The 27,196-nt window shown below is 31.4% G+C and overlaps 3 protein-coding genes across 13 annotated transcripts; all 3 read right to left on the bottom strand.

Moving 5' to 3' along the window:
- Positions 1 to 320: 320 nt before the first annotated feature.
- Positions 321 to 1,373, bottom strand: LOC118053795 (probable protein phosphatase 2C 55). The gene has a single exon (XM_035065171.1). The coding sequence runs from the start codon at positions 1,371 to 1,373 to the stop codon at positions 321 to 323; it is 1,053 nt and encodes a 350-aa protein (XP_034921062.1).
- A 192-nt stretch (positions 1,374 to 1,565) lies between these two features.
- Positions 1,566 to 9,089, bottom strand: LOC118053856 (vacuolar protein sorting-associated protein 26A). 2 transcript variants are annotated; one of them, XM_035065251.2, is made up of 12 exons: positions 8,950 to 9,089; positions 8,715 to 8,768; positions 8,557 to 8,631; positions 7,637 to 7,711; positions 7,443 to 7,515; positions 6,568 to 6,612; positions 6,308 to 6,419; positions 5,370 to 5,436; positions 3,749 to 3,793; positions 3,169 to 3,224; positions 2,891 to 3,066; positions 1,566 to 2,216 (listed from the first exon to the last, which is right to left on the bottom strand). In XM_035065251.2, the coding sequence occupies exons 2-12, from the start codon at positions 8,715 to 8,717 to the stop codon at positions 2,038 to 2,040; spliced, it is 906 nt and encodes a 301-aa protein (XP_034921142.1). In that variant the 5' UTR covers positions 8,718 to 8,768; positions 8,950 to 9,089; the 3' UTR covers positions 1,566 to 2,037. The 2 variants fall into 2 exon arrangements, with proteins under 2 accessions (XP_034921142.1, XP_034921143.1); XM_035065252.2 differs by having other exon boundaries at positions 8,871 to 9,025.
- A 7,398-nt stretch (positions 9,090 to 16,487) lies between these two features.
- On the bottom strand, positions 16,488 to 25,097 carry LOC118053857 (CBL-interacting serine/threonine-protein kinase 3). 10 transcript variants are annotated; one of them, XM_035065255.2, is made up of 16 exons: positions 24,896 to 25,086; positions 24,290 to 24,442; positions 23,260 to 23,487; positions 22,926 to 22,988; positions 22,340 to 22,411; positions 21,919 to 22,026; positions 21,697 to 21,777; positions 19,856 to 19,909; positions 19,630 to 19,755; positions 19,459 to 19,548; positions 18,601 to 18,723; positions 18,361 to 18,474; positions 17,504 to 17,620; positions 17,357 to 17,413; positions 17,182 to 17,256; positions 16,488 to 16,923 (listed from the first exon to the last, which is right to left on the bottom strand). In XM_035065255.2, the coding sequence occupies exons 3-16, from the start codon at positions 23,428 to 23,430 to the stop codon at positions 16,849 to 16,851; spliced, it is 1,326 nt and encodes a 441-aa protein (XP_034921146.1). In that variant the 5' UTR covers positions 23,431 to 23,487; positions 24,290 to 24,442; positions 24,896 to 25,086; the 3' UTR covers positions 16,488 to 16,848. The 10 variants fall into 10 exon arrangements, 7 of the variants coding, with proteins under 7 accessions (XP_034921146.1, XP_073267586.1, XP_073267588.1 ...); XM_073411485.1 differs by having other exon boundaries at positions 23,260 to 23,489; positions 24,345 to 24,442; XM_073411487.1 differs by lacking the exon at positions 24,290 to 24,442 and having other exon boundaries at positions 17,504 to 17,617; positions 24,896 to 25,088.
- Positions 25,098 to 27,196: the final 2,099 nt, after the last annotated feature.

Here is a 27,196-nt window from a genome sequence, read left to right as displayed (position 1 = left end):
AGGTTAATAATTTTTAATAATTACTAACAACAATTTCTGAATGTAAACATTGTAAGTAATCTCACTTAACAATCTATACATAATTTCATGAAATCTAATCCACTATCAACTGTTTTAAAAATAATTAAACTTCCACATGAAAAATGACCATGCAAGAAATAAGAAGAAAGATCACAAAACACATCAGCCAAAGAGCTGATCATTAATTTTTCAACGAATTAAAATTTAATCAATCTGCCAAAAACAAGTGATATTAAGGGAACCTTACAAGAATCAAAGAAATAATTATATCTCTATTGAGTAACTAGCTAGCTAGCTTGCTAATGAGATGATTCAATCCGTGCAACGATGACAGTAATATCATCATATTTACCACCAACACACTCAAATCCAGCCAATCCAGCAGCCATGGAAAATGGTGACTTGTACAAATCGTTGCGTGAATTAACCTCGGCAGCAACTCCAATGGCGACAGCGATCTGTTGAGGATGCATGTGGGGCGTTTCGCAAGAAATCTGTTTTTCAAGAATGTCTTCAATCTCATGAGCAAACAGATTATCAAGCAATCCATCAGTTCCGAGCACCACAACATCGCCAGCCTCAACCTCAAATTCACCCTCATCAGCTATGTCATCGAATTCCATAATTCTTCTACCACTGTTATATAACTGATAAGGATGGTTGAAGCGACGTTGCTTTACTGCTGAAGTATACACACAGCGGTTAGACCTGAAAACATGAAACCCGCTATCGCCAACGTTGACATAGCACAAACGGGTTCCGTTGAGGGACACAACGCAGGCAGTGGAAGACCCTTTTGATTCAGTCTTGTAATGAGCTGTTCTCAACACTCGTTTTGGATTAACGGCGGCGCCGTTGGGTTTGCGACCCAGTTTGGCAACACAATTGGTCATGAGTTCTCTCGCGTAAATCCCAGAATCAATTGCAACGCTCCTCTCTGACCTGCCGGTAACACCATCTGCGACGCCGATTGTCCGTTTAGTTTGAGAGTGGAAGTGAGCGTCTTGTCCGAGCGGCCTGCTCTCGCTCTTCTTTGGTAGATAGAAGCAACCAGACACCAGTTTTAGGTTGTCAAATTCAGAAGTTGCTTCTTCATTAACATCCCTTGCTGCTTCATATTTAACATCGATCATTCGATTTGCAACACAATTGGGCATGAGTTTTCTTGCGTAAATTCCAGAATAGACTGCAATGCTCTCTTCTGACTCGCCACTCACACCATCTGCCATCCCAATGGACTGTTTGCTTTGACGGAAGCTCTTTTTAGGTATACAGAAATTTAGTTTGCCAAATACTGTAGCAGCTCTTCTTTGCCCTTTGGTTTCGAGAGACAAATCTGAACAGAGAGTCATAGTTGCATTCTTATTGGGAAATTTTCTTATAAATAAGAGATCGCGTTTCAGTGGATTGTAAGGATTAGATGGAAGTCCGTTGATTATTAGGATTTCTTGGGATACTAGGTCGGTGCCTCTGAGCTGAGATAAAATGGTGGCCCAAATATGCCCCAAGACCAAGTGCATTCAAGAATTATTACAACTTTCCCATATAAAATGGTTTGAAGATCCCATATAAATATATAAAACCTGCAATATCCTAAGATAACATCGATGTAAAGAAAAAACTATGCAAGTTACACCTAGAATGAAGATTTTGGTAACACATTCTAAGGGAGTTGAAAAAAAAAAAAAAAAACTCAATTTACAGAATAAAGTACAGGTTGCAATGCAACGAAACGAACAGCCTTAAAATGCAACCACCAAATTAGAACAATGGAACCAGTATAGTCCCAAGTACCCCAAACATGGAAAGGTTTCTGCCATCAGAAAGGTGTTTCACTGATTAAAATCAAGAAAGGCACCGTCAACACGAAAAATAGGGAAATCTCTCTCCATGACAAATCCCAATCCTCGGTCCTTTAAGGAAGCAAACTACCCAATTGGTCTTATTAACATAATGCTCCTTTCTTCCTTTTTTGTCACGTTAAAATTACAGAGCTCCTCTGAGATGGACAATCAATCAAGGAGTTGGAAGAAGCCGATAAACTGTGATTTCTTGCTGCTTAAAATACCGTCTATCTTCTTCGTCAACAAGAACAAGATTCAAGTAGTACTTCACACTGAATTTGTTGTTGACATTGCGATATGTGGGTGTTAACTCGTACGGACTCAGGAACAATCTAATTGGAATTGATTCACCTGTTACGGGCATCAGTAATTGCATCAGCGTGATAATCCTTTGAAATATGAATAGAGACCAGTATCCAGCACGCACACAAAGATGAATAAGTGCAACAAATCATCAAGTTTTCACATTTTCTCATCAATTACTGGCGAATACATCATCAAGTGGATTTCACGCATACAGTTCTGAAAAATTATACATTGGTTACCATACTTTACAGTTTAGCTAAACTTCAAATTAAGAGGTGCAAATCCTCTAATTTTGCTTACCTTTAAACCATAATTTTCTCTGTCTAGTTCCTGCTTTTCAACATCTTCCATTCTGACATCTTTATTTCCTAGTGTTTCTACACATGTCCATGCTGACAGAAAGTTTGCGATGTGATAACATAGGCTATCACAGCTTTAAATAAACAAGCAAACCTCAAAGGTATCTACAGTGGTCTTACTATACAGCCAGAACATTTTTAAAATCATCCAACACCAGTGCCTTGTAACAGATAAATAAATGCGAGGAAAAAGTTAACCATATCAAGATCAAGTTAAAATTCAAGTAGGATGGACATAAATTTAATGATCACGAAGAGAGTTGAAAAGTTAGATGCTACTCAGATTTTCTGAGTGATTTGTTAAGTGCAATCATGCATATTATTGGTGATAAAAGCTAAAAATAACTTGAAATTATGTACCTCTGACAGGAGCACCATCCATCAACTCAAATTTTGATAGGGTCTCTGTCTCAACATATGTACTAGGCCCTGATCCCGTTGACTCGCGGCGCCTGATCTCAAGCTCCATATTCTTAATCTTAATTCTCACCATAAGAAAATATATTTTGCCAATGATGACATCCTTCAGGTGGTACCTGATTCATTTGAACTCAATAAAAAAACATAAAGCTCCCTTCCCCTTCCAACTTACATCATCATGTGAAATTTTATTCAAAATAACAGTCATTTAGACTTACTTGCTTTTACTGTATTCAAATTCAATATGAAGACAGTCCTCAATTCCAACTTCCATCTACAAGCACCACAAAAACAGCACATGGGGAGCAGGATCAATTTTTTGAATGAATTTGAAAGCTAATTCACAGTCAACCACCAAGTTTTATAAGAATAGTTCATTTAAGTTTCATAAGAATAGTTCATTTATGTCATGACTCGCCTTCACAAACATGTAAACTCAATATGTCAAGCATCCAAGTAATTTTCTAGTCCAACATGTAATGAGACAAAGGCTGTCCTCTAACAACAATTAGAAAAAAAAATATGCATGACTTATGGCTATGATTCGTGCTGCTTAAGGCCAGTCAAGGTGGTGGATAGGATGTGCTGCAGAAGAAGAGATAAAGTTGTATTGACCAGATAAACATGTGAACAATTCAAAAAACTTAAATGTGAACAGATGTGCTTTCCCAGATTGAATTAGTAAAAGAAATCTGCACAAATAAAAAGCAATCAAACATTTGCAAAAGAGCAACTGCTTTGACATGTAGGTATCCACATAAAAATAACACGCAGAAGAGAAATAATACTAATCCTGACCTTAATGCTGTTATTGATTGATGGAAGTGGAGTGTAGTTGCGAACCTGAACAGGAGTATTAAAGTTAACTAAAAAAAAAAAGAAGAGGATTTTATGCAACACTCTCAAGGATGTTATACTGACTAGATAATCCAAAAAAAAAACAATAGAAGAAATCTATATGATGCTTAAATTTCTTTATATGGGTTGAAGCAGGCACCCCAAGCCTGGTTTGAGAAGTTTCATAATACACTGCTTAACTTCTCTTTTGAACAAAGTCAGCATGATGACACTTCACTCTTCTTCCACAAAACAGCTATGGGAATGGTTCTTCTCTTGGTTTATGTTGATCATATTATCGGTACTAGAACTGACATTTCTTTGATTACTAAGCTTTAGAAGATGTTGCATGAATCTTTTTATATGAAATATCTTGGTCATCTCACTTAATTTTTGAGCTTGGAGTTATATTCTCTATTCAATGAGATTTTCATGAACCATCATATGTACAAGGTCTTATCACCTTGGCTAGCTTGGAGGAGACTAATTCAGTCGACATTCCTTTGGAGGTGAATGTCAAGTATAGGAAGGCTGAATGGGACCTCCTCTCTGATCCAACTCTTTATTGGAAACTTGTTGGGAGTCTTATCTACTTGACCATTACTTGGTCAAACATATCGTGTGCAGTTCATACGGTCAGCCAGTTCATGAATTCTTCCCGGCATCATCTAGCTGCTGTACATCGCATTATCCACTACAAGCATAGTTCTCATACCTATAAGCTATTCTTTTCGGCCGGTTCTTCCCTTCAATTTACGGCTTATAGTGATGCAGATTGGGCAGGGTGTCCTAACACTTACCAGTCTACAGCAGGTTGATATATGTTCTTCGGTGATGCTTTGATTTCTTGGAAATATAAGAAACAAGATTATGTTCCTAAATCTTCCACCAAAGCTCCATATCGTGCCATGTCTGCTGCTTGTTTTGGAATTGTTTTGTTGTGTGATCTTTTTATGGAACTTGGTTTTCCTCATAACCATCCTACTCCTCTACATGTTGATAACACTAACACTACTCAGATTGAAACCAATCCAGTTTTCCATGAACTTGTTGAGCACATCAAGGTTGAATGTCACTCAATTCAAGAAGCATTTGACCATTGGGTGATCTCCCTTTCATATACTTCTATTGATCTTCAGGTTGTTGATGTCTTTATCAAAGCTATGACCAGATAACTACATCAATGACTAGATAACGACATCAATTTCTTGTTGACATAATATTGTTGGTTGACTTACAAGCATCAATTTGAGGGGGGGGGTGTTAATAGCAGAAAGTTAGGGATGTTAATTCCTAATAATCAGCCTTGTAAATCAGCCTCCTAATTGATGTAACTCAGCCCTTGTTTAGGTAAATTAATGCTCAATAAATCAGCCCACTAATTGCTGTAAATCAGCCTTGTGAAGTCCTATATAATGGGGAGGTCTCCAAAGACAAAAAGCACACAGATTTCTTTCAAACTTTTGTGTCTTATTGACAAAACCAAGATATAGCACTAAAGGAAATAACCGGAAAAGAATGGTATGTTGTATCACCACTCAATATGACAAGCATGACTACAATAGAGAAATTATTCATTTACCACAAAATCCTGGTACTCGACAATGTTGCTGACATAGTTCCGACTGATTGTCACTTTCAATATATACCTGTAAACAATGATAAAGCTTGAGTTTGCTGTCATGCTTTAAAACAAAAATGAACTGATTTTAGTTTCAAATTTCAAAATCATACAACATAAGTCATCATGATTTTTAATACTGTTTGCAGTCTAAACTAGGAGCACAGAAAATGAAATTATGAACATCACTTTGAACTCACAAGGAGCACAAACATCAAAATGGCCTTATGCCTCCCCTAAGCTCAGAATTTCTCCTAATATATTATAATTGGTTCCCAGCACCTCCACCCAGTCTCTTTAGTTTAACCAAAACCCTCCAAAAATAAAATCTAGCTACAGAAACCTTTAGATAAATGATCCAGCTCTAGTATTAAACGAAGTCAAATCATACTAAATTGTACTTACCATGCAAGATTGATCTTGCTAAACAATGTTTTATGCGTATAACCAACCAGCCAGAATATGGTTGTCTAATGTGTGTGTGTGTTAATGCCTAGAGAATCAGCAACTGTTCCCTTTTTTCAGAACTACCGAAAATCATTTAGTAGCAAATGCCAAACTATGAGAATTCTTACATTGAATATATAACAGGAAGTGATAAAGGGAGAGAGGAAGAAATAACATTTTGCAAATATCAGAATCTATGTACAGTTAAGGTGAAAAAACATGAAAGGAATAGGAAACAGATGAAGAAACAAGGGGTTTACATACCTAGCCTATCAAATTGGTATCACAGGCAAAAATATAGCAGGTGCAAATTCGAAAATTTGTCTTCTGATGAAAAATTAGGGCTGGATTGAAGTGTTGAGAAACAACCCCCCCCCCCTCCCACCCCCAAATGCTTACAAATTAATATCAGTTACATAATAAAACCTGGGCAATTTAAAAGGATACCCTACCGAAGCCTCACATTCACTCCATTATAGGACTCATATGGCATTTCCACTGTAGAAAATTCAAAGGGATATGCCTTTCTTTCATATAACTCTCCAGGTACATCAAGTTCACGCACTGCACATGACAAGATAAGAGTTCATCATGATAAAAAGATAAAAAAAAAATTACCTTCGCTGATTGATTAACAACGCCACCCACAAAACTTAAGCTATGATTAAAAAAAAATTGAAGTAATAGATTGCCGTGTCTTAGATGAGCTTACCGAGAGAATTAAAGTCATAAAAGTTGCCTCTTTCAAAATACAATTCTGCAAAGAGAGGAAGAAATATGTCATTCTCTGAAATGTGATTCTTTCATGAGACAAGCCAATGAAATGTAGTCCTAGAATTTCATGTAACTCACATGAAAGAAAAATCCACCCAATAACTACTCCAACGAGGAACAATCAATTACAAAGAAAACAAGCAAGGGAAAAAAATTCTACTACAACAATAATGTCATTTTTTAATCTGCTTTAGAGAGATTATAAGTGGATAATGGACATTTTCTATTTCTATATTTTTGTCTGCTATTTCTCTTTCCAAGTCTTTTCTTATATATCCATTTATATTCTTGTCCAAATCAAAATTCTTATCAGAACAAAAATTAATAATCTTTCTTTAACATTACTATGTTGTAGCTGACAATAAGAGACAACCACCATTTTTCCCTTGAAGCTCCCACCCCTTGGTGAAGAGAGCATTCAACCTGAAAATTTCTCGTACAATGCCAAAAGACTCTGTTAACATAAATGGTGAGTACCAATGGTAAACTATAGAGATCAATCATAGGCTTGGACAACTTATGCGAGAAGAAGAAGCTCTCAGCACTGCTTTCTATTCACTTCTATTCTAACTATGAAGTGCATTGACAATGCTTTGAAATCCTAGATTAGACACAAGCCTCACAACTCCCAAATAGAATAGCAATGAGAATTCCAGCATTGCCTGCTTATAGAGCTTATTCTTCACTTATCTCATTTATATTAATTTTCCACTTAATTTAAAAATGAAAAAATAACCATAACAACATGAACATGATCTTCCAGATATAAAATACAAGATCTAAATATAAGAACTGGAAGCAAATTCAACACACCTATTTGACCAAGCAGCTCAATTTTAACACCATTGTGTTCGACCTTCTTCCCTTGAACTGGTTGTATGACAACCTGAAATTGAATACAGAAATAATAAGATTCAATTTCAGTCTCGATGACAACATTACCAAAAGAACATCTCTATGTAACTTTTAAGATTAAGAAAACAACCAAAAACAATATCAGTGATTACCTCCCCAACAATGTTTTCTTGACTTTGGAAGAGAGGAACCATGACTGTTTGGCCATTTTCCTTCTTTAAAGGAACCTATAGAAACACATAGAAGCAGTAGTTATATGCTTCTGACTAAAATGATTTTTAAAAGGTCTCTCAATAAGATTTAATCTATCACTTCAGTGCAAACATATCTAGGAAAAACTCATTAGTTCATTGGACCAAACTCCGTGTTTTTATTCCATCTACCAGACCTGATAACATAGTGGTACTATTCAAGTGGATTACATCCCATTGCTAATACAGGCAGGATGAGATGCGAGAGAGAAAGATGGAGCAACTTAGATGAGGTTGAAACGTAGGAACAAAACCTTTTTCTTAAGCAATCAACTCAATAAATTGAAAACAGGAACGCAAAGAAGCAGAGAACTCTCGGTAACAGCAAAAAGAAACGGAAAACGAGCATAATAGAAAGATGAAGATAGTGAATACAAAGACAAATATTTATAGGTCTCTTTGCAAGTTGATACGGCACAAAAGAAAGTACTGCATGGGCAATTTTCAACTTTCAACACATTGGAATTCAGCTTAAGGGCATTTAATTTCAATTGAAAGAACAGCGAGTGAGGATGAATCTAGGAGTTCAGCTGGTAGGCTGGAGAAAAGAATGCAAATACATTGAATAAAAAAGAATATACAAAGATCAAAGACCCACTGGTGTTATCCAATTGCTTAACTGAAATCTGACCATAAATGAGGCTTAGAATATCAACCCAGAAATTAACCCAATTAGTGAAGTCGATGTGTTATAATAACCATTGAAGTAAAAGATTTGCATACAAAGTTACTTCGATTTTGTGAACAACAAAATATTGGACAAATATAATAATACAGCAAAAGCAGAACTCTTGAGCAATGTTAACAAATTAACAAGGTACCTGCTTGCGTGTTCTTCCATCAGCAAGATTGATAGAAACATTGCATGGTGGTTTAAAAGCTCCAACTATGAAATTCTGAAGAACCAAAAATACATGGTAATCACTTTTTCAAAAAACAATGGAACTCACACAAAGTACTAGAATCAAGAATACTTTACCATGATCTTTAGTCAAACTTAGTACTGTTTGGTACTTTGTCAAGCATGAAAGCCCTTAAAACGAAAGAGAAGATAGATTAATTCCATGAATGAATCACATCTATATATATCTCTACCGAAGCAGAAGAGAAAGAACATTGAAAAAAAAAAACCCACCTTTGAAACTCCTTAAAAACTGCAGTGATCAGTTAAAGTTGAAAGCTTTAAGGGAATTGAAATCGAACCGAAATATTACCTCGACGATATTGAAATGGGTTGATATTCAAATCTTAAATTAGTAAATAAAGACAGCAGAATCAGCTCCGCTCAGTTCAGCTACCTGTCTCCTTTCTTTTTTATAGTTTTTTTGTTTCAATGTCAAACTGATGGTTTTTTTTTTTTTTTTTTTCACTCTTAGCTTTGTTCAATCAAAATATTACACGTCAGTAACAGGAGGGCGTTATTAAAAAAAAAAAGGGAGGACTAACTGTACCGCTTGGAAGTGGAGTAGAGCTAAAAACAATATTAAATAAAAAATATTTTAAAAAATAAACTTTATTATAATGTTAATTCAATTTCAATAAATATTTTATTTTTTCAATTGAAATAGAATATTTTACTTTTAAAGTGTTTTAACGTGTTGTTTTGAAATTATATATATATATATATATATATATATATATATATATATATTCAACAAACATAATTTAAATTTAAGATAAATTAATTATAAATTATGCAATATAAACACAATATGAAACAAATATAATTTTAAAATTTAAAATATTTCTAAATAGTTAAAATTAAATAGATCTTTACCTTAAAGTATTTCAACTTAAACAAAATATCAAAATATTATGAAATTAAAATGTTTTAACACAAGTAATTTAAATATAAAATTAGATCAATGTTATCAAGGCTAATGAGATCTAAATTATTCTTTATTTTACTCAAATTCCTACAAATTATAAACTTGAAAAAAAACAACATGATATAAACAATATATATTAGTGATAAATCTAATTTTAAAAAATTAATACCATTTTTAATGAAAATAGTAATGATAATTTTCAATATTATTATTAATATCATTGTTATTGAAAATAGTAATGAAAAAAAGCTTTTTATACTCGGATGGTTTAATTAATTAAATTGAACTAGGTTCAATTTGATTCAATGGTTTTTTAAGATCGGAACGAAATATGTGGAATGAAACCAAAACATTCCGGATGGAATTTAGCTGAAAAATCTGGAACGAAACGAGATTTGAAATGACATGAAAGTTGTTTCATTTTTTGAATTGGTATGAAATGTTTCGATCATTCTAGACAAAACGAAACGGAATTGACAACCTTAATTATAATACTAAACAAGCATACATTCATTATTTTGCTTTGTTTTGGGTATGTTTACTTATTAGCATGTTTTTAAGAAATAATAAATAATATAACTTTAGTTTTTTTATTGTAAAATAATATAGTTTGTATATATATCACAATTAAAAACATGACATTCAAACTTGTCATTATTCAGAAACATGTCATTTTTAAATAAATTGTAAAATGAGTTGCACAAATTACAACGAGGAAACATGAAAGAGAAAAAAAGATATTGGAGAACACCAAAGCTCCAGTTACAACAATATTAGTATTATAAAAAAGATCTCCACGATACGAATACCATGACACCAAGAAAGGTCACCAATAAAAACCTGAGTTTGTAATGTTTGTCGTCCAAAGATAGCAAGTGGCTAACTTGCCTGCAGGGGCAAGTGTGGCTCTCTCCATTCACCGTTGATAACCTTCCTTGATGTGTTGCATTTGTTTTGTTTAGATCTTTTTTATTGTACTAGTGATGTCATATTCTAAGTTTCGGTGTGTCTCCAGGCTTTTTTTCACTCTCTCCTTTCTTTTCACAAATTACAATGAAAAAAAAGGAGAGAGAAAAAAATCATGTCAAACCTCCCTTAGTTTGATCATTTTTTAGCTTTGCTTTCATATCATAAGAAACTATACTTTACTTCCTTTATTTGAATAACTTTATAACACTTTACATCCTCCAGCTTTGGTGTTAAAAAAAATTCAACGAAAAATGTCACAATATCTATAGGTTTGCTATTATTCTCAATTTAATGACTAAAAAGCCCATGTTTTAAATAAAATCACCATTGCATAATCATTGTCAACCATTAATAAATGATATCAATCATCCTTCAAAATTTTCAGTAAACACAAACATCAAATTAAAGAGCACCAATAAAAATTTTCTTAAAAAATCTTCACCATTTCAAGCAAGTCATCCTACATTATTATTACACAAAACTCATCATTGTATCAGTCCAATCTAACACATAAAATCCACTGCACACACTATAAACATGAAATTCATCTCATTTACAATTAACAAAACCCAAAACTCTTTCATATTCAATAATATCCCAAAATTTGCACCACTCAAAGTTGAATACATTTATTTATATTCATCAAATGCTAAGAGTAGCCTATGACTTGTAATAGCTTGGATGGACTAAAGTTCAAGAATAAAAAGTGTACAAAATATGAAAAAAAAAAAGGGGCATTTGTCAAGATATCAGAATCAGATGCAAGTAAAAATTAGTTATTTTACATATGTGATGACATGTCATGTGACAATAAATTTAGTAATTGATGCAAATTTATTAAAGATATTGAATTAGCTACAAGGTTGAGAGAAGGTGCTAGTGATATAGATCAATTACTAGATGAAATGAAAACACTAAAAATGAATTATGTAAAGTTTGAGTCATGAATCATAATGTTGAGATTAGCTATGCAAGTGTAAAGTTGTTACTGGTAACTAATTTAGTGTGTAATGTTAATATTCCTAACAACGATATAATTCATCATGAATAAATTAAAAGAATAAAATTAGCAAATCCTATTTGAGTTGTATTAAACATAAAATAAAATCCAGTGTTTAGACCTACCATGACATCAATAGAAGATCCATAATTATTGTTCACAGTATCTAATAAAACCCAAAACAAAATTCATCATAGCCATACATTGTTCTTATACATGCTTCATTCAATGCAACTTAGTGTGGGATCTATCTTTATTGACATTCCTAAAGATCTGATATTCCTCAAACTTTATTGATCTATCAACTCACACTTTAAATATCTTGTATTAAAAAACAAATGTGGGATTAACCTTCTGATTTTTCTTCTTTTTCTTCCCGAACCTTCCACTTTTATCTTCATCTTTCTCACAACTACTATCTAATTTTACACTACCTCTAATATCAAAATGATCCTTATCAGAACTTATCTTCCACTTATTCTTTGATTCCAAACCATCCAAAATTTTATCAAAACATAAATCACCTTCTAAGCTATCAATCTATTCACCTTCTGTTTTGTTAACAAATTCAAATCATTCCTCATTATAAGAAGTATAATCATCATCTTCTTCTTCTTCCTCATAGTCTACATATTCATCACCAGTCGCATCAACCCCTACACTTCTTTCGATACCTAAATTGTTGACATCAACTCTTTCACTCCTTTTATTGCCTAAATTGCTAAAATTTACAATCCTACCAACATTATCAACATCTACATTGTTGCTAATGGCAACATAATCACCATCAAAATTCAAATTATCTATATCAAATTCAAGTATAACTTTATTATTGGCATTAACATCCTTGAAGTATTTTATTATAGTTGGCATATTGTTATTAAACTTGCATATGAAACACCCTGGCATTTTCATTGTTAGAGGAGCAATAGGATGATCAACAACAACATATATAAATCTTTTTTTGGCCTTTGTGCAAATTCAATATTTTTAACGTTAATGTATCGTCACATATTCTATTCCATTTGCCATCCTTTATTCTACTTCAAAGACTTACTTGCATATGAACAAGTCATATAGTCATAACAGTAACCCTTTTCAAAATATGACTTTTCGTCATAGTGAGCAACAATAAATGATATTTTGTATTAAAAAATGATAAACAATGCAAAATTACAAAATCAAGTTAAAAAATAGTAAAATAAATGTTATCTACTGGCTAGATATCAATTAATCACGTTTTAAGTCAACATTTCAAAATTAGGGCTTGATGAATAGTGATGAACGATGAAGAATGGAGAGAAAAAAAGGGTAGGGATGCTTTGTGTCTGTGATTAAAGTTGATTGGTGATAAATTGACAAATTTCATTTTCCAATTGAAAACGTTAACACGGAAGAAAAATCACGATTTTGCTCGATTTTAAATAATTTTACCAAGTCAAAACTATTTTAGTATGATTTTAATGGTTCTCTAGTAAAAACTGAGAGTATATTATAAGCATAAATTAACTCATAAAATTATATAATTTTACAAGTTAATTTGTGATTTTAATAACATTGAAGATAAGTTTGAATGTTGTGTTTTTTAATCATAATATGTATAAACTATGTTATTTTATCAAATTTTTTAAAATTGTGTTATTTTGCCAATTGATTTAAAAAAAAAAAAAAAACATGTTAATTTTTTTTAAAAAATCAATTTTTTTCAGTTACTTTTTCCTTTTGTTAAACTCGAAAAAAAATGTCACTTTTGAAGTTCAACATTAGCAAAACTTGCGTAAGAGCATATTTGTTAGATTGAAATAAATTTATATTTTTAATGCACAACCACGTTACAAAATAGTTTATACTATATAATTTACTCATGTCTTGTTGCGAGTGAGACCGAAAGTTTTTTTAAATGTAAAAAGAAATGTGTAGACATTGCTAATAGTAGGGAACTTTTTAATTATAAACTTAAAATCTGATGCATAAGTTTAATAGAATAGACTAAGGGTTTTATATGCAAATAAATATTAAAAAGATATCTTTATATTGATTAAAGACTAAGTTGTGGAGTGGAGAAATAAATATAGAATAAAATATCCAACATTGTGATATAGGGAGCCATTTACTATTTTTTTTATTTAATTATATATAATTAAATAAATAAATATTCAAAAAAACAATTCATATATCATGAGATCAAGAATTTTCATGTATATCTATTTTTCAACTTCTCATTTTAGTCTTTAAACCTCGTTTGTTTACTGAAAAATAGTTTTTTTTTTAAAAAGTGATTTTCATGATAAGTAGATTCCTAGAAAGTGATTTACTTTTTTTATCAAAAAAATAGATTACTTTCTGATGTTTAATGAAAAATTAGTCGGAAATTATTTTTTTGGTCTTTAGACAAACCAAAGAAAATAAGTTGGAAAATAATATATTTTGAGTTATTAACATTTTTTAAATAGCAAAATATTTATTTTTATCAAACATTTTTTGATATTTGGAGAATATTGAAAATAAATTTCTTTTATATAGTATCCTAATTTTACAACACAATTTATATGATATAACATATTTTGTATTTGAATATATTTTCTAATAAGTAACAAAAAAACTAAAGAATGAGGAGTTTTTATTGTACCCTTTCTCACAAATAATTATTCATTGGAATAATCCTTTGTTTTTCTTTTCTTTTCTTTTCTTTTTTTCATTTTTTATTTCAATCAATGCTTTTAAAAAAAAATCATCATTTAATATTAGATTTATTTTTTATTAGGTTAAAAAAAAAATTCATCATTTAATTTTATCATTTAATATTGGATTGATTAGGAATTAAGCTTTATAATTTGTTTTGTTTGATTTTTATTAGGTTATTAATAGCCAAGAATAGTGTTTAACAAATTAACTAGAGTTGACTTGAGTTGTTTTTATGTTCTTTTTTAATTGATTTTTTTTTTATTTCATCATTCAACTTTGAGTTGGTTGAGAATTGAATTTCATAATCTATTTTGATTCTTTTTTATAAGGGGGTATTTTAGTCTCATGATTAGGGTTGCGAGTTTTGACATTTTAACCTCATTAAATCAAGTTATTTTTTCTTTCTAAAAGGTTATCTTAGTCTCATGATTTGGTTTATGGGTTCTTCAACACTGAATTTTTTTTTTTATTAGGTTGTCTTCGTCTCATAACTTAGGTCGAGGGTTTAAGAGGTTAACCCAATTGACTTAGATTTTTTTTTTCAATTGATTTTTTTTTAATTTCTTCATTTAATATTGTGTTTGATTGAGAATTAAGTTTCATAATTTATTTTAGTTTGTTTTTTATCATGTTATTCCAGCATCATAACTAAAAAATAATGCTTAATAAGTTAATCCAGGTTAATTTAGCTCATTTATTGTGTCATTTTTTTAATCAAAATTTTTATAAATTTCATTGTTCAACATTAGGTCCAACAAGGTTGATTGAAAATTAAGTTTTATAATTTATTTTGATCTCAATCTCATGATCAAAGTCGTTAATTTGATACGTTAATCCGAGTAAAATCAGGTTTTTTTTTTTTATTTTTTTCTATGAGGTTATCTCAGTCTCATGATTCGGGTTATGAGCTTGGCGGATTGACTCAGGTTGTTTTTATGTTTTTTTTTCAATATCATCCTTCAATATTAGGTTAATTGGGGATTAAATTTTGTATTTTTTTTCGATTTGTTTTCTATAGGATTATCTTAGTCTTATAAACCGGGTTGTTGATTTGACTAATTAACTTAAATTGCTTTTCTAGGTCCTTTTCTTTAATTGATTTTTTTTCCAGTTTCATCTTTCAATATTATGTTGACTAATTTATAATTTATTTTGATTTACTTTTTATACAGTTATCATAATCTCATAACCTGGGTCACATATTTAACATGTTAACCTGAGTTAATCCAAGTCAATCCATTATATTATTATTTTAATATTAAAAAAATATATCATCTTGAAAAGAATTTGAAGTCAAACTTTACTTTTATGAGTCATTTATATTATTTTTGAACCTACAAAGTTAACTAGAATACATTGAGTGAACCCCCACATAATTTTATTTTTTTCTACTAAAAAAAAAACATTAGCAATATTTGAACTTTTTTTTTTCATTCAAAAAAAAATCTAACTTAACCCGCAATGAAGCATGTGTCAATAATACAGTGTTATATTAATTAAAATATTATATATTAATATACTTTTTATATTGTATATTAATATAACCTAATATAACAAATTAATATGTTTTTATATTGTAAATTAATATACCCTAATATATTATTTCCTATATAATAATATATTAGTAATTTATTATTTTCTAATAGTATATTCTAAAGTATTTTGTTAATATATATTATTGTTTTTTTCTATATAAAAATAATAAAATATAATACCACTTTAATTTTTTAATCCTTCTTGAAAAGTGTATTTCACTCTTTTAAATTGAAAAACACTTTACTCCATCTAAAACTTATTTTTTCCAGAAAGTAATTTTTGTTACCCAACTTTTTACAATGTAACCAAACACAAGAAAATAATTTCTAAAAAAGCATTTTATAGCAAACAGATAATGCATTATTTAGCATTAAAAACTCTTTATTATTTATTAGCTCATATAAATTTTTATTTTATTTTATTAAACACACGTATTAATTTTTTAAATTTCAATTAAAATTTTTCATTATACTAAAAAAATACATCCACAGGCATTTTTTTATACGTTAGAAATTAACTTAAAATCATATCCCAGTGATAATACTGATTAAAGTTGCACATTTCCCTCAAAATAAAAGGAGAACAAAATCACAACAATATGAATGATAATTTACATGCTGCCCTTCGGCTAGCTCTGAAACATAGAAACTCGATGGCTCGAAATTTTGGAAGGTAAAACCTTGCACTTTAGAGCTTCGGAACAGCACTGGAGAATCAAGAAACTAAAAATGGCGAAGGGAAACAATCATAAACACAACCTTTTTTCTGAGAATAATCTTTGAAAAAAAAAGAAGCGAATTAATAATGGAAAGAGAGCACATACAGTGCTTTCATTTACTAGAAATCTTCCTATCGAAGAGGAAAACAAACCACCCCATGAAAATCCTATTGAAGAGAAATAAACAAGACTACGAGGATCATCCGTGTTTCCCAACATTAATAACAAGGAAACAACTGGAGAAGCCATGTCCGCCTAATTCTAAAGGACTGAGAAAATATTTCCGGGAAAACGGTAAAAGAACAAGGGGAATGAAGGTGCAGAACAAGTATGGCACTTTTGCATGGCTACCAAACGTCAAAATTGGAACAACTTTTTACTTCGGTTCTTGCATGTCCTCCTCAGTTTTCCAGACGACATCGTCAAGGCAGGTTGAAAGTTTTTTATAGAACTGCAGAAGAAAAGGAACCAAGAAAGACGAAAATATAATCATATGTAACATGAACATCAGATGACAAACAGCAACTGTTCTGGTTAAGCAACAGCTACCATTGCAGGAGAATCATCTAAGGACAATGCCAATATCTTATCTATATAATTATAGTGACAAATCATGTATGTATGAATTGGTTGTTGAGTAGCATTTCATTTAAAAAGAGTGAAATGTAAATGCATGAATTGAATGAAAAGGAAGAGAAGGAAACCGTGCCTTATGGAACTCCAAAGTGTCTCCTTTTGCTTTACGCACTTCAACCATATGAAGCGAGGGTGCCATTTGAAATATCTGATAGAAAAATGTACAAAACAGTGAATTAAAACCACAAAATGGCTATGAACTTGACTTCGGCAGTATTAGTGAGTTTCATTTTAAGTTTGTCACAGACCTCGGTAGCGACATTAAGGTTTCCCTTTCTCCCAGCCTTCACATTCTCAAGCCTCATCTGAGAAAGACAAGGATAAATTTAAGCATCACCACCTCAGGCCCTTTTACTTTAGCCAAATGAATAACGAATATTTCATGCATTTGTTACCTTGTAGTTTTTCTTGTGGACATCAAAACCAAGGGGCTTTGCAGCTTCTTCGATCTTGTGAATTATTTCATTGGCAGGGCATTTAGACGTGAACCTAGTTTCCCTCTTAAATTCCTGCTGCAAGTCACGTAATCACGATCACACAAGTTTCAGTATTTAATGAAATCCCAACAAATGTGACATTATAAACCTATCATGTGGGTCTATCACCTACAAACGACATCCTCATTTGAACCCCACAGATGCAGTTAGGTAGACAAGGCGACTTTTTTGATAATGCATAATAAATACCGTTTTCATAACAGGGACTTCTAATTTCATAGTCCAATATCATCTCTCACTGTAATTAACAAAGCTGGATATCTCTAATTGTGCACGACGAGCTTCGAGGAATAATATAATGAACCATTTTCTTGTTTACGCCTTGAATAATAAACATATGGACTGAACTAGAGTCTTATTGCAGTAAGAGATCCTGGATTGTTTAATACTCTAAAACATTGAATAAGCCCTTCATGGGTGATAACATGTATCATATGTATCATTGATTCCTTCATTGATTTTACAAGTTGATAAATCTCTGAAATATTCAAATGACAAGGGAAATAAGGAAAAACATACAGTTTCACAACCAAGCAGACACAACAACAAAGATACACACACACACACTCTCCCTGACTAACAGACCATATCAGGATAAGAATGCAACAATTTGTCACCATCATCTCTTACTTCCACAGAAGCAGGAAGCTAATGTTTTTTTGTACTATCATTAGGACATGCATTATCCAACAGGAATACCAGCAATTCAGACTTTAAAGATATAACATAAAAGAAAGGCTTTTCAGCAAACAAACCTGTTCTCCATCAAACAAATTCCCAAGATTTAGCCCTCTAGACATCGAAATTAACTCAAACGCATTCATAGCTGTTGGTTGCTCTTCTTCCTTTTTCTCTGTTACATGGTTTTCCTGTTTCAAAGACAACAGTATGCATTAAGAAGCAATATTGTCAAGAAGTACAATAAATTGTTACAGTTTATTCAAATTGTGCTTCTTTTTTCTGGCACAAATACAAAATAATCATCTTAAACTCACTTCTGAGTCCTTAAAAACAGCTTCAACATCATCCAAGTTGGTGTCCTCTTTCTCTTCAAACACAGGAGTCTTGTAACCTTTCTTGAACCATTCATCTACCAGGATTTCAGATACGGTGATACGCTGACATTAAAAACAAATAGTAAATTGAGAAAATTATGAAACAATATAAAGTTTTGATTAATGTTAATTTTTCGATGTATGGTTGCCAATATAAGTATTTTAAGCCCAGACTTGTTTGGCATAGTTATAAGAGCAGGTCTAACAGAATAAGCTTCAAATGCATCAGCAGTACACATATAATAAGAAGCAAGATTTGACCTAGGTAATGTAAACATCATGGCACTTTATACACACCACTTGCAGATTAGAGAAGTTGTCCAGGCATCCTAATGATATCCACTGCGGTAACAATCTTTCAGTGTTCCGATTCTGCTGCCTGACCAAATCTCTAGAAGATCCAATCTCAGTTATACAACGTTCACATGCCCAGAGGGGAGCCTTTACATGATGTTCTATTTAAAGTTAGATGAGACAAATTAGCATGATAACTGGATAGGCTCCATTGTCCAACAACAATATTATGACAGAATTGGGATCTAATGAGGCAAAAGCATCAGAGCAGCTATTCCTTGTGCCAACTGTGATGAAAACGAATAAACATAACTTAAAATGCACTTGCCGTTGTTTGCAGTGATTCATCATATATCATTTTCTGAGATTCATTTTGATTCGATTACTTTTAAAAAAGAAGAGTGGTCCACCGCTAGTTAATGTAGAAATCCTTTCTTTTTACTCCGTTCTAAGATGCAGGAAATGCAACCAAGCAGGGAATGATAATAAAGCATAACTACTTACAGTCATAGGGTTGGGATCCAAAATTCGAGTTATCAATTTCATGGCACCAAAAGAGAGCCAAGAGGGGCAAGTAAATTCAGCTGCTGAAATCTGCATATGGCAGAAGTAAAGTGAAAACCAGAGGACAGGGGAAAGGAGAGAACAGTTCTATCAAATTTGTAAAATGCTCACTTTTTTATACAGGTTCATAAGATTAGAATCATCAAAAGGCAAGTACCCTGCTAGCAATACAAAAAGTATCACTCCACATGACCACAAATCTGCAGTAGCCCCATCATAACCTCTATCATTAAGAACCTAAAGAGCAGTACCAAAATTAATTAGAGGTAAAAAAGCGCCAAAGGCTTAAAAGGTAACATATATGATTAGGAAATATGGCATAAATATTCATCCAAACCTCAGGAGCAACATAATTTGGAGTTCCACAAGTTGTATGAAGCAAGCCATCATCCTACCAAATAAACTTGTTAGTAAGAAACAAAGCTTTCCTCGCAAGAGTCACAAAAGGGACTTGAGTGTGTTTGACAGTGTGGTAGCGGTTGCTTCTCAAATAACTTTTCGTGCCGAAATACATGCCAATGATGTTTCTTCATTTTTAAAAAAATTATTTTTAACATCAGCACATCAAAACTATCCAAAACATACAAACCATATTAAATTTTAGTAAAAAAAAAAAATTGAATTTTTGGGAACGCGGTTTCAACCGCATTCCCAAACGGTTCCTTAAAAAAATGAAAAACATATTATTTCCATTAAAAAAAAAAAGAATCCACGTTGATACAAGCCCATAAACAGAAAAAACAAATGCATTTTGAAATTCATAATTGTAAGGCAATAGTTCTTACTAGGTTATTTCACGCACTATCGTTGCAGCTTAGACCAATTTTTTTAAAACATAAAAAAAATAATATCTAAATCATATGAAAATTTTTAGCATTGTCATTAAACTCAGTACAATGAGTCAAACTTAAAATCTCCCTACCCGACTCTTTATTTAATTTACGTTTCAAATTAAATTGTCTGGTTGTCCCAACATGACCTTGTTGATAGAGTGTTCCAAAGAAAAAAAAAATCAAATGAAAAAAAAAAAATAACAGGTCAAGTTAACCCTAGCCAACCCGTTAAATCCACGATCCGAGTTCTAGACTTCCACTGTGTTGAATTAATTTTTTATTTTATTAGATAATAAAAAATACAAAAACTAATTTAACATCAATCTAATACTAAAGGATAAAAATCAATAAAAAAACCCCAACATTAAAAAGATGGAATTGAAAAAAAATAAAAAAAATCAAAAGAAAAATAAATAAAGGGAAAAAAAATAAATCCAAAAGGCCAATAAAAAAAGAGCTATGATGCACGGATCTGATTGGCCCAGCTTGGCTAAGCTTGTTGCAAAAAATCCTGGGTGCATAGGCTTGAGGCAGGCCCATGTGCCTAGGCCAATAAAAAAAATTTCTTAATTTTTTTTTTTAAAATAAAAATAAACAGACGACAGATTATCTGCAACAATAGACAATATGTCGTCTTCTTCCCAGAATCCAGCCATCACGAATATGGCTGGAAAATCAAGGGAGATGATTTTTTGACCTAAAATTCCATTTTCAACTATTTTTTACATAAAAACACCTAACACCCTAAAAACATAAATAAACTCGTTTAATGCATCAAATAACCTAAAAATGGGTTGAAAAATTAAAAATCAACCTGAATTGATAAAACTTCCAAAGCTCAGAATCGAGATCTACTATTTCAGTCAAGGTAAAGGCCAAAGAACATCACAATGGAACTCATCCCATTAAATGAAACCCTTTGACATCAATATCAATCTTTTTAGTGGCCAAAATCAGTGTCAACCAACCACTTTATCTCTCCTCACCATTTTCATGCGAGTTTCTCTCTCCTATCTCTAGCTCAGGAAAAATGAAGAGAATGTACTTTTCGACCAAAATGAAAATTATGGCTAATGCATGGTTAGCCATGCATTTGCTTTGTGTTTTACATGTTAGTTCTCTATCTTTAAATTTTGTATTTTGACCATAATTTCAAGCCTAATTTCTTCTACCTAGGCTATAAAAGGGTATGATTGAAAGAAAAAAAAAAGTCTATTATAGCCTGACCTGCTTTTATTAAGGACATTATTTTGAAACCATGAAATTGACACTAATCATAATGGGATTTAACTGGCTTTAATGTTTATGAAGACTTGAACTGCGATGAAGATTTGATGGTAGTTACCCTGACTTGTTGGGACAATGCACTCAATCCAAAATCTGAAACTTTGAGGTTCCCGTATGCATCCAACAACAAATTTTCTGGCTGTGACACCCAATAAAAAGCAAGAAGAGAATGAAGTTTATCAGTTGAGAACAACAGCTTTATCCCCTTATGGTTCCTGTCATGAACAAAATATATACATAAAACACTCATTTACAATTTACAGGGTGATTAAAGTAGTACCTTAAGGTCTCTGTGAAAAACCCCCCTACTGTGACAATAATCGACTGCATTGATAAGCTGGTGGAAATATCCCCGAGCTTCATCTTCTCTCATTCGTCCATGGTTTACCTTCGTAGAATTAAAGCAGAAATTATTACATGCAAAAAAATGCTCCATAATTGGTATGAGAACATACACAAGCAAAAGAAACTTCCAGTTCTTCCAAATTGTAGCTCCAATCACCACAGGATTGCATTATTGCAAGCAAAACAAGCACTGGCAATTATACTAAGATTGCAATTGTCAATGATAAGGAGACAACATGCAGGAAGTGTGTAATAAATTTCTAGTAGTTGTAATAGCATCCAATATGTAATTACCAAACTCTACTAAGGATAAACTAGAGAACATTATAAGTTTGATGAACAATAACACAACTTACAATTTTGTCAAAAAGCTCTCCCCCGGTAACAAACTCCAAAACAATAAATATCTTTGTCTTGCTTCCCATCACCTGAAAATCAGCAATTTTTTTCTTATAAAGCTTAGACGAATATTTATATCAAATAGTATTTAAAATAACATAGAATTAAGACTGCTACTGACTGTTAAACTACAGTTTAATAGATTGAGGCTAGAATATGCAAAAAGATTCCATGGTCAAACCAAACTACTTTTCCACAAATTAAATGTCATTTCAGATAACTTTTACAAACATGCTCTACTTGGTCACTATTTCTATATAGACAATCCTTCCTCCATTCTTCATAGTGATGCTAGAACTTAAAACTTATATGATAAAATAGGGATAACAGGATACTGAGAAAGATTACTCTATAGTTTTAGCCAAAAGCATTTAAGAAAAGAACCAGAAAATCTGACATTGCTCACTTTTGGCAGAAAAGGATGTAAAGGAGGACTAATTTTACAGATATTACTAACAGCTTGTAGGGTACATTTGGTAACATGGTGCACCACGTTACAAAACACATACATAGTATAGTAATGCTGAAAACTAAAAGAGAAACCTCATATAATCGAACAACATTTGGATGCTTGATACGCTTCATTGTCGCTACCTCCCGCTTGATCTGTAAGAACACAAGCAACATTTTAGAAATCTAAAGGGATCATTGAAAGCTCTTCTGACAATATTGGAACACCTTTACTGGTGGTAGCATGTATATAATAAAAGAATTTCCTAGGCCCGAAAGGGGGGAAATAGGACAAAAGCTTTCAGAAGTGCAGGAGAAAGTAATTGAAAAACATACATAGAGAATGCATATTGTATCAGTTTCTCTTGAGACGTGTAAAGCAGTGAGAAACAAACAATTTTACAAAAATAGAATCGACTAACCAGACCTGTTCAGCCATTTTGTGTTTGAGAACCTTCTCTTTATCGAGGATCTTCAGAGCCACAGGTTCCCCTGTCTCAGAATTCCTTGCAAACTTTACTTTTGCAAATGTTCCTTCACCAATTGTTCTTCCCATTTCATACTTACCCACTCTACGCTTAATTTTAGGTTGACTCATGCTTCGTTTATGGGTTCAATGTTCTTATCCTTGAAATTTGCAAACTTTTAACTCTTCCTGAAATGCACAAGAAAGTGTAAGTGCGAGATCAATAACAGTCATAAATTTCAACAAATATGGAATTTATTGAGCATATCCCCAGGTCAAACTTTGTGATCTGAGTTGGTCAACACTTGGCAGGGTCTGGATAATTTTAAGGTTTGCATTACATATTCTGGAAACTACAACAATCAAAAACTGAAATGAACTTTTTTTCTTAGTCTTTATGCTGCTGCACATTACAAATAACATAATCACTCCCACAACTTGCTTTCAAAAACTGATTATGTATTTTTCAAGCTTCAAGCACTTTCGTAATTGATTAACAATCCACGACCAGTTATTTTATCATCGGAAGTCTCGTGCATAGGAAGACTGCAAACTTTTTACCATCCCAATCAAAAACCCTTCCATAAAGTATAGCTCAATTGCAAATTAAAATTGACCTCATCAAAAGGGGGAGATTGAATACAGCGAAAAAACCGTTACAAAGAAAGAACAAAAAATAAAAATGGCATGCAATGTGAACACAAGAAACTTACTGCATGATAGACAAAAAAAACAAAACTATGCAGAAAAGATCTACGACAAGAACCTAATAAGAAAGCAAACAAACTAATCTAAAGTGATAGTAACCAATGAGAAGCTAGAAAACACCCTTCCTAATAGTCAATTTACCACTACAAGGAATGGATCAGATTGCTAAAACATAATCAATATCTGACCAGAAATAAAACCCAGAAAGAGGAGGTGAAACAAAAAACAAGAATCCGGTTGAAAATTTGAAGTGGAAAAACAAAGAACATAAAAATGTCCTCACCAATTACGAAAGAAACAGTAACGACAACCCAATCAAAATTTAAGTGAATTAAACTCAGGTCCAACTGCTCCCAGAGCAACCAACACGCCCACAGAAGTGGAATTTAGACCAGAAACAGCTCAGTAGTCAATCAATGACTGCTTATATAAGCCCCTGTATGCATACTTTATAGTTAATAATTAACAAATAAAAACTGAATTTAAAAACAAAAAAGAATCTTTGTCAAACGCCATATTAAAAAAAGAAAACAAAAAATAAAAGAACTATAGCTGAAGTTCAAGAAACTCAATAGAACTCGAATTTCTTGCCAACTTCACAAAATCCCACCTCTAAAAACAAAAACCCAAATCAAATTTTACAAAAACCAGCCTATTAAAAAGCGAATATTGGATCTTTTACAAAAAGAATTAGACTAGAAAATGTCACTTGCAGTAATAAAAAGAAGCAAGCTTTAGGTTTGATGGGGGGGAGAGAGAGAGAGTCAGCAAAACAGTCAAAGACTAGGTTCAAAGCAAATTCAACATAGGAAACATATCTTACACAACGGATAAAATGATTATTAAAATAATCAAGGATTAAAAGTGGATTGACAGAGAGAGGATATACTTGAGCAGGGTTTTGTATATGGTGGTTGAGAGACAGAGAGATCAGCAAGAAAGGCTGGCAATTCTTTCTCTTGAGATGACTGAAAAAAAGTGCAGAGAAAAGCAAAGGAAATGGCAATGGGTGAAAGCTTTTTGATGAATTACAGTAATTTTGTTATGATCACCTGCTCTGCAAACAGACAAATATTCGCCTACTACTCTGTTTCTTGTCTTAATTTTACTACCACCATAATTTTTCTTACAAGTTACAGCTACATTTTTGCTTGGATGTACAAATATTTTAACTGTTAAAATAAATAAATAAATAAAAACTAAATCAGTATAAATTTAATAACATAGAATTTAATTTTGCTTGGATTCTGGAATGGAAGGGATTTTATTTTTCTTATAACTTAAATGGAAGAATTTTAAATGAGAGAACGGATAACTCTATTAAATTACGCAAAGTTCATGAAACTTTTTAGTAAATATAAAATATAAAAGTCCGGCTAATGAAATCATATTGGCTTTAAACTTTCTTAACTCTTATTGCGACCACTTGCACTTTGTTCTTGTCACAGCAAAGGAAATTTGACAAAATTTCTAGAAGTTATTGATTAATAACTAGTAGTTATGGTATTAATAATTTGAGAGAATATGATTTGATTTTACAAATGTTTAGTTCAAGTGGTAAGTTGGTTTATAATATATATCTCATTTTAGATTTAAATTTATGAATGAAAAAAAAAAAGGAAAAAAAAAAAAAAGTCATCTCATTCATTGTCCTATGTTTTTTTTAGTATAAACTAGATATATTGAACGCGCGGGCTAAGAATTTTGTTTTTACATAAGAACATGCTGCTAGGCTAAAATAATCTAACTCTTGAATAATTGGTTCAAGTGGCAAATTAGATAATATAAAAAATTAACAACAAAAAAAGATTATAAAAAAAAAAAAAAACCTTACAAGAGCTTATCCGGAATATCAAACAACCAAATGTTAACTTAATAAAAATAAAACCACAAAAAAAAAAAAAAACATCATCATAAAAAAAAGGGGGAACAAGTGAACGTCCTAAACATGGTATAATTTTAAAAACTTGAAACTCATTGAATCATGTAGCAAAATTCAATTAATAAACTTAATTGTCAACTAATTTAATTTTAAAAGATGAAATCGATGAAAAGATATTAATAAAATAAAATTACAAAAACAGGAGGAAAATAACAAAAAGAATGAGAATAAAATTTGAGAGAAAACAACTAAGGATGGCAAAATTTAAAAAAAATAAAATAAAATAGTTTCAATAAAAATAAATATGAATTAAAAGAATAAATACAAAATTTGAAAGATTAAGAAATAATAGGGAATGAAATTTAAAATATTTGTAATTTGATAGATTATTTTTGGATTAAAAACCATTAGGGAGTAAAATAACAAGAAAAACATTTATAGAGTGCTAACCCAGTAGAATCAAACTCAAAAAATGAGAAAACAAAACAAAAAAAGATTAAAAATAAGAAAATAAGCTCTAAAAAGAGGAGGAGGGAACAAGTAAACTCGGATAAATCTCCTAAACTTGGTATAGTCTCTAAAACATGTAACTTGTGAAATCTTGAACCTAAATTCAATTAAGAAATTTAACTCTTAAAAAATTTAATTTTGAAAAATGAAATCACATAAAAATATTAATAAAAAAACAACAAAAAATGGAGATAAAATTTGACAGAAAAAAAACTTGAGGATGATTAAATTTGAAAAAAAAAAAAACAATCCCAGACATAATAAAATGATATTAAAAGAATAGGAACCAATTTAAAAAAGCTATAAGGGGTGAAATTAAAAAATATTTGTAATTTGATAAATTATTTATAAATTAAAAAATGATAATGGGTGAAATAGAAAGAAATTGTTGAGGGCTAACCCAATAGAATCAAAATGCAAAAAATAACAAAAAAAGGATAAAAATAAGAAGAAGAAAAATCAATTTAGAAAAAAAAAACAAGAAAACCCGATAGACCTTTGAAACCTGATCTAATATTTAAAAGTCACATGCCATGAAATCTTTAACCGAGATGCAATTAAAAAGCCTAACTCTTAACCAATTCAATCAAAAATAGTGAAAATAAAATTTAATAAAAAAAAACCCAAGGATGATGCAATTTAAAAAACAATTGATGCCAAATAAAATAAACAACAATTAAAAGAATTGAGACCAAATTTTAAAGATAGAAAAAATTCCTAAAGGGTGAAATTGAAAAACCTTTTTAAAAACCAAGTAAACCCAGACAAATATCCTAAACTTGATCAAATTATAAAAAC

Source organism: Populus alba, chromosome 9 (genome assembly GCF_005239225.2).
Source record: "Populus alba chromosome 9, ASM523922v2, whole genome shotgun sequence".
Lineage (NCBI taxonomy): Eukaryota > Viridiplantae > Streptophyta > Magnoliopsida > Malpighiales > Salicaceae > Populus > Populus alba.
This window is presented reverse-complemented; position numbering and strand designations above follow the sequence as displayed.